Consider the following 19,471-nt stretch of genomic DNA (forward strand, 5'->3'; position numbering starts at 1 on the left):
TGAAATCAATTTGAACACAAAATTGACGCTGGCAGCCACTGGCAATAAAACAAAAGATTTGACTGATAGAATAGGTACCAGGTTTTAAAAAAAAATAGTACTGGAGTCAACTCATTTGACTGAAAATTCTTCAAGGCCCTGCCCCAGCATACACACACATACATTAAAATAGCTGTCTGTGTGTCATATCTAACTCACATAAACCATTGACAAGCATGATACTATGGTTTTTGTCTGGGAGAAAGTCTGCTCATGGACATGTGCTAAAAACATAATATATATCAGAGCAAGATAAACATTGTCCCAGAAATTACCCACGAGAATGTCAGAGATGAGTTTCAGCTTCCTTGAGTCTTGTCAGAGATGAGTTTCAGCTTCCTTGAGTCTTGTAAGTGATGTGTATTCACTACTTTCATGTCAAGAAGAAATCTGTCTGTGAGGAGATATTTTCTCAGGCAAAAACCACATGTTAACGGTCTCTCCTTATCTATCTATCTATTTGTCTATAGATAGACAGACAGTAGAAGCAAGAGAGTGACTCAAGGGCTGAGAGTTTAACAAATGCACGAAACTCTCAGCTCTTGAGTCACTCTTGCTCCTGTTAAATATTAACAAAAACATACATATACTCACTGGCGTAGCTCTGGGCAGTAGGGGCAGTCTGCTCTGGGTGGCACTTTTCATCCTGTTGTAGGCTGTTGCTGTTGGTAATATGTGTTTTTTTGTGGGGTCCAGGGGTGGCAAACAGAAGGGTCGCCCCATGTGGCACACACTCTAACTACGCTAGTGCATATACTCATATTTTGAGTTCTATTTTTCTTGTTTGCATCACCACATATGTATTAAGCATGCGTGTGGCTGTGTGGTAAGAAGCTTGCTCCCTAACCACATAGTTCCAGATTCAGTCGCACTATGTGACACCTTGGGCGAGTGTCTTCTACTATAACCTTAGGCTGTTTATAAATAAAGCTGATTATAAATACAATTTAATGATCAATGTTGTTTATTTATTCAGTTCAAAAGAAACAAATTAGAAATATGGGCACAAGAATTGATTCAAATGTAATTCTTATGTAAATCTCCACACAATCATCCAAGTAACTTGGTTAAGTTTAAAAACCAGATCCATTCCCATCTGCATTGTCTATATTGTCCAAATTTTTGATTTATCTTATTAAAATTTTCTGCTTTGCTTGTTTTCAGATCTCAGATGAAGAGATTCTCAAGTATTTGTTTTGGATAATCCCAGTTGATTGAAGTTCTCCTAATCTATATTACATACGAGAGGAACTGTGAGACTTGGTATCATAGATGTGTGTAGATCACACATTCTTTCCTTTCTAACAACTTAGTTTATTTTATTTACATGAAACTCAATTAATTACCTCCCTTCCATTCTGTAGTAAAGAATTACATTAGGTCACTGTTCTAGTATTCTTTTGACAACTTGTTCTAAAGATAGCTACCTTGTACAACTTACATGTAATAACTTGTGAGGATTTGTTTGAGTAAATGCCTGAAATTCTTGATATTCCTGCAGTCTCTGAGCTATTTGAGAAGAATGGATTTATGCTCCTAGCAATCTCTTCTAAATATGAAGGTAATTTTGAACATGCCTTTGATGCACAGATATGCATAGAGTGACAGACACAAATCACTGGCAAATCCTATCAAATTTTCAAAAGGAATATCATATAAGGTGAAGAATCTTTTAATAGAGGAAAAAATTCCATTAGCCGAGCAATCCTTGGCTTTCAAAAGAATTAAATAACTATCAATAATTTTTTGAGTGCTACAATCATAAAATCTAGCTAACAGAACAAGCTGTTTTTTTGTACTTACATCAGTAGTTTCATCAACAATTAATGAAAACTTGCACTCTTTTAACTGTTTAATGAGGTTTTCAAAGTAATAAGGGCCTAAAACATTTTTATATATTTGAGTAGCTTTGGTTCTTGCACATTTAATACCTTTGACCATTTTGGAATAAGGACATGCAGTCTGAATTAGTCCAGGTAAATGATTCATAAGTCTCACTGGTAAGTTATGTTCTGCAATGAGGGAACAAAGCTTAGGTTCTGGAGCTGCTATGTTTGTAATATGAACAGAAGTTGCAGGCTGCAAAAAGTCGGTCAGTTTTCCACTTTTATTTTCTGAATTAACATTTTTAATATGTTTATCCATTTTTCCGTGCCTCCCCAGATGAGTTACACTGCCTTGAATTTCACAATATCTTTCGATTTTTGTTTCACTTGGTTCTGACCATGATGAAAATCGAGAATCCAGTAAAAGTTTTCGATAATGTATGATTATATTATTTAATGGCGGAGTTAAACCTAAGTTAATTTTATCACTGTGTTTATCTTTCATATTCTTGCTCAGCTTGAGGGTTATAAATCTCTTATAATTGATAAAAGTTCAATGAGATAGTAAGGAAGCACTTGTCATTTATGTATAAAACATGCTACTGACTGGCATTAGAGGTGACAAGCTGGCGATATTGGATGGTACATATGATACACATATTGAATACGTTCTATACCATTGCTGTTGGCACTCCGTCGCTTACGACGTCGAGGGTTCCAGTTGATCTGATCGACGGAACAGCCAGTTTGTGAAATTAACGTGCAAGTGGCTGAGCACTCCACAGACATGTGTACCCTTGACGTAGTTCTCGGGGATATTCAGTGTGACACAGTGTGACAAGGCTGACCCTTTGAATTACAGGCACAACAGACACAGGAAGTATGAGTGAGAGAAAGTTGTGGTAGAAGAGTACAGCAGGGTTCGCCACCATCCCCTGCCAGAGCCTCGTGGAGCTTTAGGTGTTTTCGCTCAATAAACACTCACAATGCCCGGTCTGGGAATCGAAACCGTGATCCTATGACCGCGAGTCTGCTGCCCTAACCACTGGGCCATTGCGCCTCCACACGTTCTATACCAACTAGCTACCAATTAGCTATAAACTGTCTCATTATAAGATGTCGCAAAATATATTTTGATATAGACTAATTAGTATTTATTGTTACATTGTTCACTTACATATGCTGTAAACATATTTTCTTACATAAAGCAAAAAAATTCGAAAAAAGTACCAAATTATTGCAGCATAGTACCAAAAGTATTACTGCACACCAAAAGTACCAAATTTAGTACAATAGTACCAGGTTCAGCAAGCCTGTTCTGTTCTTCATCTTTCTTGACTTTTCAGCTGAGTTTCAAATCGAAATCGCACAGTGTTTGGATCATCATTGAAACTCTGCGCATTTTTCTAGTATCAGAAGAGAACAATCATGATTTAGTACAACTGTAGATACACAGTGTTTTAATAACTAAAATATTGTGTGTGTGTAAAATGATTTGTCTAGAACAAACCTTTAGATGTAATGTGTAAAGATACATCGAGTTTCAAACGACATCAGCAGAATGCCAGACAGTGTGTTGCTGTGTGATTTTGCCTCCTCAGTGGCTGGAACTAGACAGGTTCTTCTGTTCCAGTTTGGCAAAATTCAGCATACAGCAGCAAATATTTTTTTTTACTGTTTTCTGTATATGAACAGAAGTTCCCATCTAGGTTCAAATGACCGAGGTGGTATCTATTACTGAGTAGGTGAAATTATGTTGAAGAACTGTTGGTAGTTCAGTGATGTCGTCTGGAAATTGCTGTGTTTTTACTCAAACTCTTTGGAGGATGAATTTATTCCCTGAGACAAAATCTTGCAGCGAATGCCATTCATGTAGTAGTGTGCAGGAAAGCAGTAAAAATAATGCATACATCATTACTTTAGTCCGCACTGCTACTTTGTGTGTGTGTGTATCCACAAAAACCTTGAGTAAAACAATTACCCAATGTTTCATGGTCAAAATATTAATCTATTTATCCATTTAGCAACTTGGTAAAAACAAAACAGTAATTGTGTTCGATGCAATCGATGTTTGATGAACGTACTCATTTAGAAAAAGACAGAAACCAAGGGGAAATAATTAACTGCCCAGTAAATATAACAAATGTCCTACGAATATAAAAAATTACATAAACCAACTGGAATGCGTTAGGATGTGTCTGATGGTTTATCCTTAATTCCCGCAAAGATATATTATGTATCTTACAAATTGCAGACATAACAAAAAACTAAACAAAAGGATAGAGGTTTTTTATTCTGTACATAGAAAAGTTTGGCTACTTTTTCTAGCAGGTCATGCAACCACATACAGGCTCTGTCGCTGGTCTGTCTCAGTAATAATTTTGTTGTTATTTAACCTCAAACCAACCCCGATACAGCAAACCCATGCTGCTATAAAAACATCTCTGGTTATTAAATAAGGGTTTTGCTAGGGGAGTGGACCCGGAAGTTGTTCGCAAACAGCAGCAGTAATTTTCTTCAGCTGAATACACGTAATTGATTGGTTAAAATTACCCAAATACAACTTTAGCACGAAATAACTTCTAAAATACAAAATTTTGTCAAAAACGTTTAGAGTAAACCCTGTTCTATGTGACACATTCTACCAGTATCCGAAGTTTCAAAGTATTTAGTTAAAAAAAAAATTAATTAAAAAATCTGCCCATCAAATCGAAAAGAGGATTTTTGTGATTTGACGGGCAACACCTGTTTTCTTAACGAAACACTTTCAAACTTGGGACACTGGTAGAATGTGTCATACAAAACAACTTTTTGTCTTAGCCTTCTTAACAAAAAAATGTACATCGCAAGTTATTTCATGTTAAAGTTGTCGTATTTCTGTAATTTCAACCAATCACTGACGTCTATTCAGCTGAATAGTCAGTGCTGGCCGGTCATAAAAATGTTATTCCGTGTGACATATTTCATCCGGTTTAATCGTAATTTATACGCATATATTGTTTATATAATAAATTACGCTGTGCGTATCTGTGTGTGTATATTTTCCCCATAACCTCACTCATAACCCTAACCCGAACCCTAAACTAGAGTTTGATTTGAAGAAGATTTGGCTGCTATTTCTAGGAAATGAAGCACTTGGTGGGGATGCATTAATAATTCTGGTAGCTCCAATAACAAGTGCAGGCAATATTCAAGTATTTTGATGGCTTTTTCCCCTTTGTTTACGAACAGTCTAGTTAATCGGAAATGTCAGAACTAACGGGGATTAATACCATATACACCGTCACAGCAGTTAGTGTATTCAACTGAATAGACGTCAGTGATTAGTTGAAATTATCGAAATAAGACAATTTTTAACGTGAAATAACTTCGAATACAAAATTTATTATCTGTTCTATACCACAAAATATACAAGTATACGAAGTTTGAAAGTGTTTCGGTACCAAAAACACTACGTAAAAAAATGTTGCCCGTCAAATCACAAAGGTCCCGAAAAGATCCCAAAGAGAATATTTACAAATAAATCAAAACATATCCAATGAAAACAACATGGCTCTACTTAAATACAGAGATCCCGATGCATCCCCGTAACGATGTGAAGGGCAGGTAATCTAGTTTTATCAAAACTAAATGATGTAAGGGGCATCACAATATCGTCTGCTTTTATTCCGATCTTTTTTTTTTCCCACAATTTCGTCTGTTTTTAATCCGATGTTTTTTACAGTGCACACCCGTTAGGATTTAGGGTTAGTTTTAGGGTTGGGTTTAAGGTTAGGGTTACGCAGAAAACGGGTGGTGTACGTATTCTTTACCTCTGTGGGTTAGGGGATAGGGTTGGGGTTAAGGTTTTTAGTTTTTAGTTTCGACTTACACAAGGGCCATTTATGTGAAGTCACAGTAGTTTTGATAAAACTAGATTACCTCCCCTTTAGATGCGTCGGGACCTCTGTATTTAAGAAGTACCAAAATCCTTTGTTTTCACCTCAAGATATGATACGAAGCATAATAGTCCCGTCTTCCCACAGCACAAAATTCTGCATTAAGTAAAACTCACTGTAATCCATCTCTTTCACGGAGTCATGTCTAAAGGCGTCCGCAATCTGCAAAGCGCAATAACCTGAACTGAGATTTTATTTGGAAACAATAATTAAAATGTTTGCATATAAATATAAACAAGGAGCCACTAAGAGCAGAAAATAGTTTCATGTGATGAAGTATTACTACAAAATAATCCATTTTGCATTTTATTTTGAATACAACAATTGTTATACAAGATATCCAGTGTATGGTTTTTCTTTGGAAGTAATAACTATTCAACGTCTATATGTCACCGGAATAACCACAAGTGAGGCCATCAAATAGAATGTACCTAAAATGAAAACATGAAAATATCTATAGTAACCACACGCATGAATATAAACACATGCATTCGCAAGCACACACACACACACACACACACACACACACAATCATTTTATGTCCCTTTTCCATGCTGACATGGGTTGAATGGATCGTGACGGGGAGCCTCCACTCCTCAAAATTTCAAAAGTGTCATTTAACTTAGTTTCTGCAACTGAGTATATTTCCATGTCGTCATGTAATATATAACCGGTTATGGCATATGCTGACCAGTAATAAAGTCACAATTTTGGCTAGGAAAAAAGTCGCAATTAATTTATGGTGGTCGCTAATAAAGTCACAGGAAAAAAAAATCACAATTAATTTATGGGCCCTGGACAAAATCCTGCAGGAATCGGCTATCAGTTCACATTGTAAATAAATTGCAATGTAGTTTAACTTGTCCATGCAACCGAAAATCCGGATATACAAGCAATAACTATTTCCACAAGGAGTAAATGATAGTGAAAATATCAGGAAGTATGAGAGATGAACACAGATTTATTATTTCCGTATGAGTTCCATATTACAACCGTCTCGTAATATTCTCAATGTAATATCATTAATTTCAATATTCAAAATTTATATACATACATTTTAAATCAATGTGTATATTTAGTAATATAGAATACAATTGCATATTGATATAGAGATATATAATAGAAAAAAACTCATTAGATCATATATATATACCTCAGAACATCATGGATATATTCAGGATTCTGAAATTTTTGTATGCAACTCTGTTGCACACACACAGAATCCACTCTTTTTATATGGAGTTTATGGAAAGCCAAAATAGAAGTAGATACAATAATTTGATTTGTAAAACTGCCCCCACCCCCGAAAAACGATGAATAGACAACATGTAAACGATATTTTTTATAATAATCTTCCTCCTGACATGTTCCACCAGAAACACCCAAAAGAAATTACAGATCTTTACTCTCCAACAGCTTTATGGTCAAGCCTTCGGCAGTAGAGACCTCCGGTGTTTTTGGCCCTCGGACCATATCCCTGGGGCAGAAATGTCAGTGTGAATGTTCCAGCGCATCTCCCTCGCTTTCCACCGGGGCAACGCCTTTTTTTTTGGTCTGCTGAGACCACGAGGCAGTCTGACTTACAGGAAATTGCACGTTCCACTCCTTAAATACAACGGTTATTGAGCTGTTGCTGATATAACATAACAAAATAAACAATGGAAGATCAATGGCTGTTGATTCTTAAAAAGACAGTTCATAATATATAAAAAAAAATGGAAACCACAACTATCAAGGTTTAGGGGACTATTATTAAATTATGGACGGACGTAGTCAAATAAAAAATAAATTGATAGTTTTGAATGGTTAGCTGCAGATAGATATACAGTTCAAAGATGAGAGGCTTAAAGAATTCAAGCATAAATGCTCTCAAAAATTTAACTCATCATCCAAACTACCTTCTACTACACACAGCTCACTTTCATGCGCCTAACAAAAACTTTAATCACACACACACACACACACACACCCGCATTCATACATAGGCATGTATATCCAGTATAGCGGACTGCCAAATATACATATCTACTGGAACGATTTACCACATATAAATACAAAAGATATATAGACACCATAGAATACATATAAAACAAGTGGATTTTGTTTGTGTAACTGCGTTGAATTCTGAAGGTATCCATGATGTTCCAGTATACATGATTAGATCAGTTAGTTCTCTACATCTCCGTGTAAATATAGATTTCTATAGTACAATGCTAAATTTGTATATTGATGTAAAATATGCTCATATAAATTAGAATATTCAAATTAATAATGCTACAGGGAAAAGATTACGAAACGGGTGTAATTATATGGAAATAATAAATTTGTCTTCACCTCTCCTGATTTTATGATTATACTCCCCCGTATATATATATATATATATATATATATATATATATATATATATATATATATATATATCCAAGGTTTCAAATTTGTATATTTAAAAGGATAGAGACTTTCAACACGGTCGATTTTTTTCCATTTATTTAATTATTTAGCATCCGATGTCAACATTTCTGTGCTCAACTCTATCCAACGACTAATCTGTTGAATGTTTGACGTTTCGCACTTCATCAGGAATGATTTCCATTAGAACAAATGACCAAAAAACACAATTAATCGATCAGAACAGATTATTAAAAATTATTTAACTATACCGTTTTTTTTCGCCATGCTGTCTTGTTTATTAGATATACAGGGGAGGTAACTCCTTAATCTTTTCTATTGTTACTACTCTCCTGTGAATGCCTACTACATTAATTTATTTTATTTTATTTATTTATTAATTTATTTATTATTGACTATTGATTATTCACGATAGGTAGATTATTTTTGTTGCCCCTGGGAGGCTATCATTGCTATTATTTTATTTTACATTAATACCGTGTCTCATTATTGAGCTAAGAGAATTTTATCCAGAAATCATTGCTCCTAGGAATCTTTTCAAGCTCCATCAGTGATATATTGAATAATATTTCAATATTATTATAGACAAGTTTGAGGAAGATATTTGGTCCGTTGTAAAGAACATCAAATTCAATAGGTCACAGAAAATGAACACACACATGAAATACATAGAAGGAATCATTAGAGAAATAAAGAATACCAACAAAGTTCTGGTGAAATCAGATAAAACAAGGAACATATACAAATTGACTAAGCAGAACTACAACAACCTACTGGAAAAGGAAATAGAGAAGAATTATAAAATAGTAAACAGTAAGATACTCAAGGAAGCTAACATGCAAACTAAGGAAATAATGGAGAAGTATAACTTGACGGATAGGACAGAACCGCTGGTACCATGAGAACCAAGATTCATCCTGAAGGACCATAAAGTAAATTTCTGGACACAGCCATCACTAAGACTCATATGCCCAACAAAATCAGACATTGGAGTATTAAGCAAGAACATTATTAATAAGTATTTACCTAAAATAACCACTAAGTTGAAGTTAGAATTATGGTCCAGTACAGACCAAGTGATAAGTTGGTTTAACTCAATTGAGCACATAGGAGACACTAAGTTTATCCAATTCTATAGGAAACTTTTATAGATCAATTAACCCAATAATAAGGCAATGTGGTTCTTCCATAAGAAGGCAGGCCTCACTAGAGAAGAATTCAAAGTAATAACAGCAGCGAGAAAATCTTTCATTAGCTTTAAAGATAGGATATGGATAAGAAAAGATACACCAGAGGCCTTTGATGTCCCCATGGGAAGCTCTGACTCAGCCCAAATAGCTGATATGGTGGGATCATTTATCCTTTACGAATTAAATGATCAATTCCCTAGGGTTAGGGGGTGGTCTATATAGAGATGACTGCCTTTTATATGTTAGGAATTGCTCCAACCAGGAACTGCAGAGAATTAAGGGTAGACTGGCTAGATTTTTCAGTAGAATGGGGATGAGTATAGTTTACGAAGATGATATTTCAGTGGCAAACTTCTTAGATGTAACGTTAGATATTAAGAATGAGACCATACCACAAACCCCCAACGAACCTAAAGTATATAAATAAATCAAGTAACCAACCTAGGGCTATCATCGAGAATTTAGTTAAAAACATCTCTTTAAGACTCTCCAAATTATCTGCTAATAATAGGGTCTTCAATAATGAAGCTCATTTCTATAATGCAGCATTAAATAAGGCCGGGTATAGAGAAAGGGTCTCCTATATTGAAAATGATAACAACATAATTAAAACAAATGACAGCAATAGTAATAATAATAAGAGGAATAAACACAATGAAAATAAAGGAAATAAACCAAAATCCCCCCATAAACATAACATAAGCAATTAAAAAATTTTTAAAAACGATATTAGTAACCATGATGATAATAATAAGGATAATAAAGTCTGGTTCATAATCCCATTTGGGAGAAATATCAAGAGTAACCTGATAGCAAAGTTTAGAGAGGTGATAGGTAGGCACTTCCCAAGGAGCTCACACTATGGTAATATTATCAATACGCACATAATTAGGTTTGGGTTTTCAAATACTAGGAACCTAGCACAAATGATAGCAGCACATAACCTTAAAATACTTAAGTCTAAAGAAATAGGGGGGAATAAGAATTTGAACAATGATATAAATAACAATAATAATAATAATAATAATAATAATAATAATGATAATAACAATGATGATAATAATAATAATAATAATAATAATAATAATAATAATGATAATGATAGCAATAATAATAATAATAACAATAATAATAATAATAATGGAGGTGCTATTAATAATAGGGGTAAGGTCTGTAAGAGTAAGAACCTAATCACAGTAAATGAGGTAAACCCTAGGAGATTAAAATTTGAAGGACCCAACGCGAAAGTCAAAAATATAGTATATCAATGTAAGGTAAAGACCCAAACAGGCACCACGAAATACCTTGGTTGCACATCAGGACAGGTATGTAGGAGAATAGCTAATCACTTCACAACATTTAGAGATAGAAGGAAAATAGCAAGCACTAGTCTTAGCAAATACATCTGGGAACTCAAAGAAAATAATAAGCCGTATTCGTTAGAATGGTCCATAGTAGCAAGATCAATGCCATACGAGAGAGGAAGAAAGTACTGTTCGCTCTGTACGACAGAACTCTACTGCATACTTTTCTCTAAGAGTAAATTGATTAATAAATTAACGAATAATGCTCTGAAATGTACACACATCTTTAGGAGCACTTTTCGTTGGTTTAAATAAATTTGGGATATGAGAGGGTGTTACAGAGAATCTCGTCATAGCAGTTAGCACATAGACAGATCACACCAAAAATGTAAGAATAGGAGCAAGGGCCCTATAAAATCGGGCTTAAATGATACGGTATAGAGTCCAATGATAGCATTAGCATAAGGGTTGCTATAGTATATGTGTATATATATATATATATATATATATATATATATATATATATATATATATATATATATATATATATGTGTGTGTGTGTGTGTGTGTGTGTGTGTGTGTATGTATATGTGTGTGTGTGTGTATGTGTATACATGCATGCTAAATTATAAGACAAAGTTAGGTCATGAAATTAGGTGGACTGATGCATAAAATACAAGTGCAAGTTTGGAGATGCACTTGAACCTTGGTGGCATTAGAAAATTAAGTTAGATTACAATAGATACTTGACTATAACCGGTAGCACTAATTCAAGGAAGGGATTACTATAGTTAATGGGTCAGTTAAAAATATCTCACTTCGAACCCCAAATTATCTATTAATAGGAGTTAACTTGTAATAGTGAAGACCAACCTTAGGTTGCGGCACTATAGTCTGCGCAGCTTATAAGTGTAGATTGTATAAGTTGTAATATAGGATTATTATTAATAATAATAATAAGAAGAATAATAATAATAATAATAATAATAGTAGTAGAAGAGTTTGTGAGGGCACACAATAGTAAGGATGGAAGCAGACCATATAGAAAGAATTATAATAAAGATGTAAGCGGCGGCTGGGAATTTGCTACTCAAACCTAGGAACAACTCAGTATAGATTGAATATAAAGAAGAGAAGTAGAACGGGTAGTGCAGTACAGTACAATACAGCCCATTGTTAGATCTCAAAACAGAATATAAGTGCATGACTCAACCATGATAAGGGTAGATATTAAACTAAAATAAGAACTGGGAATAAGATAACAAACTGGGGATTTAAGTAAGAAGAGATGAGGTTCAAATCTTAGTATAAAACCCATAGAATATAATGGTAAGAGCAAATAATGATAATATATTGAAATATTATTCAATATATCACTGATGGAGCTTGAAAAGATTCCTAGGAGCAATGATTTCTGGATAAAATTCTCTTAGCTCAATAATGAGACACAGTATTAATGTAAAATAAAATAATAGCAATGATAGCCTCCCAGGGGCAACAAAAATAATCTACCTATCGTGAATAATCAATAGTCAATAATCAATAGTCAATAATAAATAAATTAATAAATAAATTAATAAATAAATAAATAAAATAAATTAATGTAGTAGGCATTCACAGGAGAGCAGTAACAATAGAAAAGATTAAGGAGTTACCTCCCCTGTATATCTAATAAACAAGACAGCATGGCGAAAAAAACGGTATAGTTAAATAATTTTTAATAATCTGTTCTGATCGATTAATTGTGTTTTTTGGTCATTTGTTCTAATGGAAACCATTCCTGATGAAGTGCGAAACGTCAAACATTCAGCAGATCAGTCGTTGGATAGAGTTGAGCACAGAAATGTTGACATCGGATGCTAAATAATTAAATAAATGGAAAAAAATCGACCGTGTTGAAAGTCTCTATCCTTTTAAATATACAAATTTGAAACCTTGGAAATATAAACAATGAGAACGATCCTTAAGGAATCTAATCAATGATCCTTTGGGGTGAAGTCTTATGCTATATTGGTAACGATTACAAAATTTACTGGAAAATTATATATATATATATATATATATATATATATATATATATATATATATATATATATATATATATATATATATATATATATATATATCTTGCAAACAAGGTCAAACTAATGCCATGCCTGGCAACGAGTACCCACACTGAAGTGATCCAATAAGATCAGAATCACGTAGTCTGATGGTTTCTGAACTAGGGTGTCAGAAATTCTCTCTGCTTGCAATGTATACTGAATGCGAAAGGACACAGAATAACCAGCAGGAGGAGATGTATCCTGGGGTTAAGATAGAAGTATCATCAGTTCTTAGAGAACACCTACGTTAAAGTGACCTTAAACACTACATTTTGGTTTGTTTACTACTTCTGTTTCGAGCAGAGATTTTCTAACAGACTAGTTTGCTAGTTATAAGAGTTAGGGTAGCAGGAGTTCTCTCCCACTTGCAATGAATAACCAGCTGGAAAAGATGTCTTCCTGGGGCTAAAATAGCAGTATCGTCGGTTCTTAGAGAACACTCACGTTAAAGTGTCGATAAACACTACTATATAAATTTACACACACACACACACACACACACACACACACACACACACACACACACACACACACACACACACGCACACACACACACACACACACACACACAAACTGAACCACAAAAGAAACGTCAGACACTAAATAGAAACCGGTTTATTAACAGACTGCCATAGCATTGATTGAAGAGGGCTAATTAAGAAACCGTTCATTCTTAATGATAAAACGTCATTTTCTGAAACATACTTGACGTCACATGGTGTCACGTGATGACGGGGTGTTCTGAGTCCAAAGAGATGAACTCAATATCTCATGTGACCACCGTTAGCGTTGATTACCGCCAGGCATCTTCTGTTCATTGAATGCTCCAAACGACTGATGAAGGCCATGGAGATAGCAGCCCACACTCTGTTAAAACTTGCAGTGAGTTGTGCCGCAGTTGTCGGCCTTGGACGGATATCATTTAGCCTTCTTTGGATTTCGTCCCACAAGTGCTCTATGGGGTTCAAATCCGGACTTGGTGCAGGCCATGGCAGTGTTTGAATGTTGTACTGTTGGAGGAAGTCTGTTGTCAATCTGGTAGTATGGGCACGGGTGTTGTCGTGTTGGAACATGTGATCCCGATGACGGGAAAAGTATGACACAGTGTAAGGCCTCAACACTTGGTCAATGTAGCGAGCAGTAGTTTCTCCATTGCCTCGGCCTTGGCCGATCTTTTGGAAAACTACCGGTCCAAGTTTTTGGTTGAGTGCAATCCCGCCCCATGCCATGATGTCCTGTCTTCCCCATGAGTCTCTTTCCACCACACAGCCATCGGCATGACGATCTCTTCTTCTCCAAACCCTGGCTCTGCTATCTGCTACAGAAATGCAATATCGACTTTCGTCAGAGAAGACTACATTCCTTCACTGCTGATATCGTGATTTCTGACGTTTCTGAGCCCACTGCAGACGTGCCCGTCGATCACAATTTGTAAGGATGGGGCCTGTTGCCGGACGCTGACAAAACGGATTGAACGATCTCAGCTGGCGGCGAACTGTCTCTGTACAAATGGGTCTGTGGTGAGTCACTACGGTCTGCCTAGCTAATTCCGTTGCCCTCCGGAATCGGTCCTGCAAGTGCTGCCGGTGCAGGTGGCGAAATTGACGTGCCGTTGTAACCCTCGGTCGGCCACATAGTGGCCGACCATCCGTGCTGTTTGTGGCATTCCCTCAGTCGCTCAATTGTCCGAATATTGTAGTTCAACTCATTAGCAGTGAACCATGGACGTTGACCAGCATGGAGACGTCCGATGGCTTGCTCCTTCTGATTTCGTGTCAGTCTTGGCATGCTTGCTGCGTTTGGGAACCGAATTGATTCTTTATTGCCCACAGGGTGTCAGACATAGAGAGGACGATACAGTGAAATGGGACCGGGATGAAAAAACATTAATATGGAAAAACGAATAAAAATCTTGATAACAAATTCGAATGAAAAACAATACAAATGACAAACAATGAAGTAGGGGACGGGTTCTACTTTCGGCCCCGCAAGCCCCGGTCCGCCACTGCTATCTTTGGGAAGACTTTCAGGACACTCTTAATTGGAGACGTTTACTCCTACCATTCTTGCTACAATATTCCATCTTTTCTTGTATACATCCGGCGACAGGCACTCCTTCACCCTTATCTTCCTTTTTAGAGGAAAGGATAGGAATTTCACCAAACCAAGGCTGGAGATAAAAGTGCCTGTCACGATACCTTTCACACGGGTCTTCCACACGACCTCTTTCGAACTAGCTACTTTTGAGGGCATACCACCATTTGTTGTTTACAACGGTGCTACACAATGCCCTCATAATTAACTCCATAATCCGACTCCTGTAGTCCTCATTAGTCAAAAGTGACTTGTTGAGTTTCCAGTAGCCGGGTCCCTGTCTATGCATCTTAACTAAATCAAGCATACAGGTCAGAAATTTGTGATCACTGTAGCTGACATAGTGGAATTGTGGGCGACTAACTAATTCCCTAATTAGAATTCTATCTAATTAAGATCTAGCCGACTCATCGCTATACATCCATGTCCACAATGGAGCGTTTGGGTCGTCTAGTCTACACGTATCTGCTAGCTGAAAACGGTTAAGCAGATTTAAGAAACACTGATCACTCCTGCTAACATTAGAGACAACGTAATCCATGCGTGCGTCGAGTATTGCATTAAAGTCCCCTAACATAATTATAGAATGAGACGAACCAAGAAATTTCTCAATGCTTCAAAAAAAATCGGCTTTACCTGCACCTTTCGCAGGGGCATAAGCATCAACCAACCTGAAAGACTTACCGCTGTACGTCACATCCGCGACGACCAACCTTCAAATATTCCGGAACAGACTGCGTTTGGCAAACGAATTGATTTTATTCGAGCCACAAGGGCCTTATATAGAGGGACAATACAAAAGACGGGACAGGCAAAACAAATGGGGACATAAAATACAAAGCGATGAATGGGATGAGTATATAATACATGAGGGTGAACGTCTTACCTGAGCCGTGCCCCCAGGCAGTCGCGTTTTACTGTTCATATAACTTTAAATTTTCAGTTATTAATCGTTTTAATCCTTTTTACTTTTATATAATATATGGCGATAGTTCTTCGGGGGTGGGGGGAGTTATACCTAACCTTTAACCCCAGTGGAAGTATGTCTTTTTAAAAAGCTTCTTTTAGTGTGTTGTACTGTTGTATGTCTATTAGGATGCTATTCGTTCTTTGTGGGTAGTTTGGGGGTTTAATTCTAATAATATTTTAAAATTTCCTTAAACTTTTTTCAATTGCTATGTTTGTTTTTGTATGTCATTATGTATGCCGAGTTTGTCCTTGTGGTTTGTCTGTGTTGTGTGTTTGCCTGTGAATGCTTAGTGGGAGATTCTTTTTCGGGGATGGTAGCAGTGGTGTATGTTGTGTGCGTGCGTTGTTCTCATCGGTTGACTGTGTTTTGTTTTCTGGTGTGTGTTTTGTGAGCAACTATTCTTTTTTTTTTTTTACATTGTGTGCTTTTCGGTGGTGTGCTGGCTTTATCTCTTTCTTTTTACTTCAACGTATTCCTCCTCGGAGTCCTCGGTTATGTCCTGGTACATTGCTTCTTGGGTCTGTTCCGTGGTTTTCGCGGTAGGCTCACTCCGGCTCTCGTCTGCTTCCCTCCTCTCTTCTTGTACATTTTTGGGGCACTTCATTTTGATGTGCCCCTTCTGGCTACAACAGTAACAGGTGGGAGGTTTCCCTTTCACTGTTACTGACAGTTTTGTTGCATCAGGTACTTCTATGCTTTCAGGGACCTCGTTTAGGTCCGATTGGGTGGCCTGGATAATTAACTCCAGGCCGTAACCCCAGCAATTTAACTGTTGAGTCTTGGTTGCTTGTATCGTCTTCGCTTCCTCTTTAGTACTGGCAAGTATGGCTGCCGCTATCCAAATCTCTTGGCGGAATCCTGCCAATCCTCACTCTAGAGATTCGTTTCCCTTGGTTGGTTGGGGGGAGTAGCCATTCATCTGTCCTTATTGGCACAGTGGAATGTTTGAAGGCCACCTCTTCAGAGGCAAACCTTACCTCTACTGCACCGTATCTCCTTCCTCTGGTGTAGAAGATGTCATTTCTCACCATATCTAAGCACTTTTCTATGTCATCCTCCGGTGCCATCTCTATTTTCTTCTTTGGCAAGTACAGTGTTCTGTACATGACTGTACGCCTCCTCACACTTTCGGTTATTTCTTCTGGAGGGGTCGACTTTGCGTTCGACCCTTCCCTTTCTATCAATTGCATGCAGCCACGCAATGTTTCTTCGTCAATAATGACCTCCCGCATTTCCAACTGCTTCACTATGGTTCCTTTCTACGCTGCAGATGCGTAGCTTCCAGCTCGTGCGCCCTCGTGCTCAACATCCATTTCGGACATTTTTTCCAGCCAAAAAGTGGGAAAAAGATTCCAACAAAAAAGAAAAACACAAGCCTACTGAACAAGCTATACGTTTTTAAACACAAACAGTAAGAATTCAACGAGATTTCAACAAAAATTCCACAATTCTGGGCACGATCATCCAAAAATTAAAGGTGCGTGCGGGAAACGAATGACAGGTTGGTAAATTTGGGTACCTTTTATACCTAATGAGTCAACGTTTTGCACGTGCATCATGCTTTTTATAAAGATGCGATCGCGAGCATTACCATGTTTACGAAAAGTGAGCGAGTTCGAACCCTACATGCGATCTTTGTGTTCTCAAAAGAGAGTGATGTGGATCAGTGTCGTCTCGCCGACATGTCCGAGGTGCTGGCAGAACAGGGAAACCGTCTTGCATGCATTTGTGGAGTGTCCAGAATTAAAGGAACTGATAGTTTTCGCAGAACAACTGTTGTCATCGAAGGAAAGAGTACAGCTATCGGCTGAGTCCATCATCGAGATTGTGCCGCCTCCTTCCCTTAACAGGGAAAGGAAGGCTTGTCTTTTTCTGCGTAGTAGCCATACTGAAAGAAACAGTATGGAAGACGCGTGTAAGAGGGATAGCGACAGGTACTTTCGTCTCCGGCCAGGGGCTGGTAAACTTCTTTAGTTACCACCTCATAAGTAAGATCAGGCTGGAGAAGAAGTGCCTGTCGCTGAGTACATTTGTAAAAAGATAGAAGATTGTAGCAAGCAAGTTGAGAGTGACCGTCACCAGGTAAGTGGGATCAGTGGTAGAAAGCAAAGATTCTACCCAAATGGCTGGATTCCTTTCCTTCCGAGGCAAATTGTTGCTTTTTGCAACAATATTTATGTAAATAAATTTTTTTAATTACATCTGTAATCATATCATTCATGCGAACATTAATTTTTAACTAAAAGCAGCTTCTTCACCCTTTGTGTTTTTCCTTGTTCGTCCCATCTGTGTACTGCCTTTATGGCAAATTTCATGAAATAAAAAAGCTTGCTTTCCAATCACATGGTTCCAGGTTCAGTCTCACTGCATAACACCTTGGAAAAGTGTATTTTGTTATAACTTCGGACAGACCAAGGCTTGTGAGTTGATTTGGTAGACGGAAACTGAAAGAATCCCGTCGTATATATATATATATATATATATATATATATATATATATATATATATGTATGTATGTATGTATTTGTGTCTGTGTTTGTCCTCCCCACCATCGTTTGACAACCGATGTTGGTGTGTTTATGTCCTCATAACTTACCGCATGTATATAATTTGTTTTGTCTTTAATTTATTTAATTTATGGTATGAGATTTCAATGACGAATTCATTGAGCGATAATGAAACCTTACAAAACCTGTTATAAAACCAAAAGACATACAAACGGAAAAGTCAATTTTGGAATAATGAACAGAAAAACAAAAAAGAAACAAGTCAGACAAAAATTTCAGGAATAAATTGACTTACCTATAACTGCAGTACTGGTATTACTGGACCCAGTCCATAAGATTATCTCTTCTAAAGAAAAGAAATAATTTTTTAATTAAGATAATGAAAATTCATATTTGAAATATAATGTCGACCTCTCTAATAAATATGTGTGTGTGTGTGTGTGTGTGACTGTGTGTATAATAAATATATAACTTCATCCCTTTGTAAAAAAAAAAGGCATACAAAGTAATGCAGCAATTTCGTCTTCTATTCGTAGGTTTTTATTTCTCCGTGGCTATCTATGTTGTTGACCTACATTAAAGAAAGAATACCCGTTTCCGGTCCGCAGAGTGATTGTCTGCTTATCGCTATTTACAGAATATACAAGCTCTGACAGAGCTAAAGTGCCGTCATTTTGCATTATATTGTATGTACTGATGTGTATTATTTATTGAACACAAAGTGTAAATCAATAGGGACAGTATAAGGACGAAATACCATAAGCAATACTGCAGAATTTACAGCGAGTAAAAAGAGGAATCAATAAAAATATGGCTATAACATTGAAGTTTCAACAAGAAATTAACTCTAGTATAGTGGAAGACCACCAAAGGTAATTCTAAGGAAATCCCACACAAAGTTCCTGATTACCGTAAGTGATTAAAACTGCTGCTGTCTCTCTCTCTCTCACTAGTCTTTCCCCTGATCAAAAATGCTTTATCAGATTACACCCATTCAACCTCAACAATTTCGTAGTTTTCATCTGCCTTTTAGAATGTACACTGGAAGGTAATATCTCACTCTCTAGCCTCATTTTCCTGTACAAGTAG

The 19,471-nt window shown here is 36.7% G+C and overlaps 1 protein-coding gene across 4 annotated transcripts in view; it reads right to left on the bottom strand.

Annotated features, from left to right (window-relative positions):
• Positions 1-825: 825 nt before the first annotated feature.
• Positions 826-19,471, bottom strand: part of LOC106876607 (uncharacterized) — a 23,442-nt gene continuing 4,796 nt past the window's right edge. The window contains exons 2-4 of one of the 4 annotated variants that reach the window (XM_089362641.1): positions 18,678-18,728; positions 5,920-5,965; positions 826-3,271 (exon numbers count right to left, since the gene is read on the bottom strand). In XM_089362641.1, coding sequence (XP_089218767.1) covers positions 1,576-2,370 — 795 coding nt within the window. In that variant the 5' untranslated portion in view covers positions 2,371-3,271; positions 5,920-5,965; positions 18,678-18,728 and the 3' untranslated portion in view covers positions 826-1,575. Of the gene's footprint in view, positions 3,272-5,919; positions 6,235-6,956; positions 7,991-8,463; positions 8,550-18,677; positions 18,729-19,471 lie in introns of those variants that run through there. The other 3 variants (XM_089362640.1, XM_089362639.1, XM_089362638.1) reach the window with 3 other exon arrangements.

Source organism: Octopus bimaculoides, chromosome 14 (assembly GCF_046866305.1).
Source record: "Octopus bimaculoides isolate indiv1 chromosome 14, ASM4686630v1, whole genome shotgun sequence".
Classification (NCBI taxonomy): domain Eukaryota; kingdom Metazoa; phylum Mollusca; class Cephalopoda; order Octopoda; family Octopodidae; genus Octopus; species Octopus bimaculoides.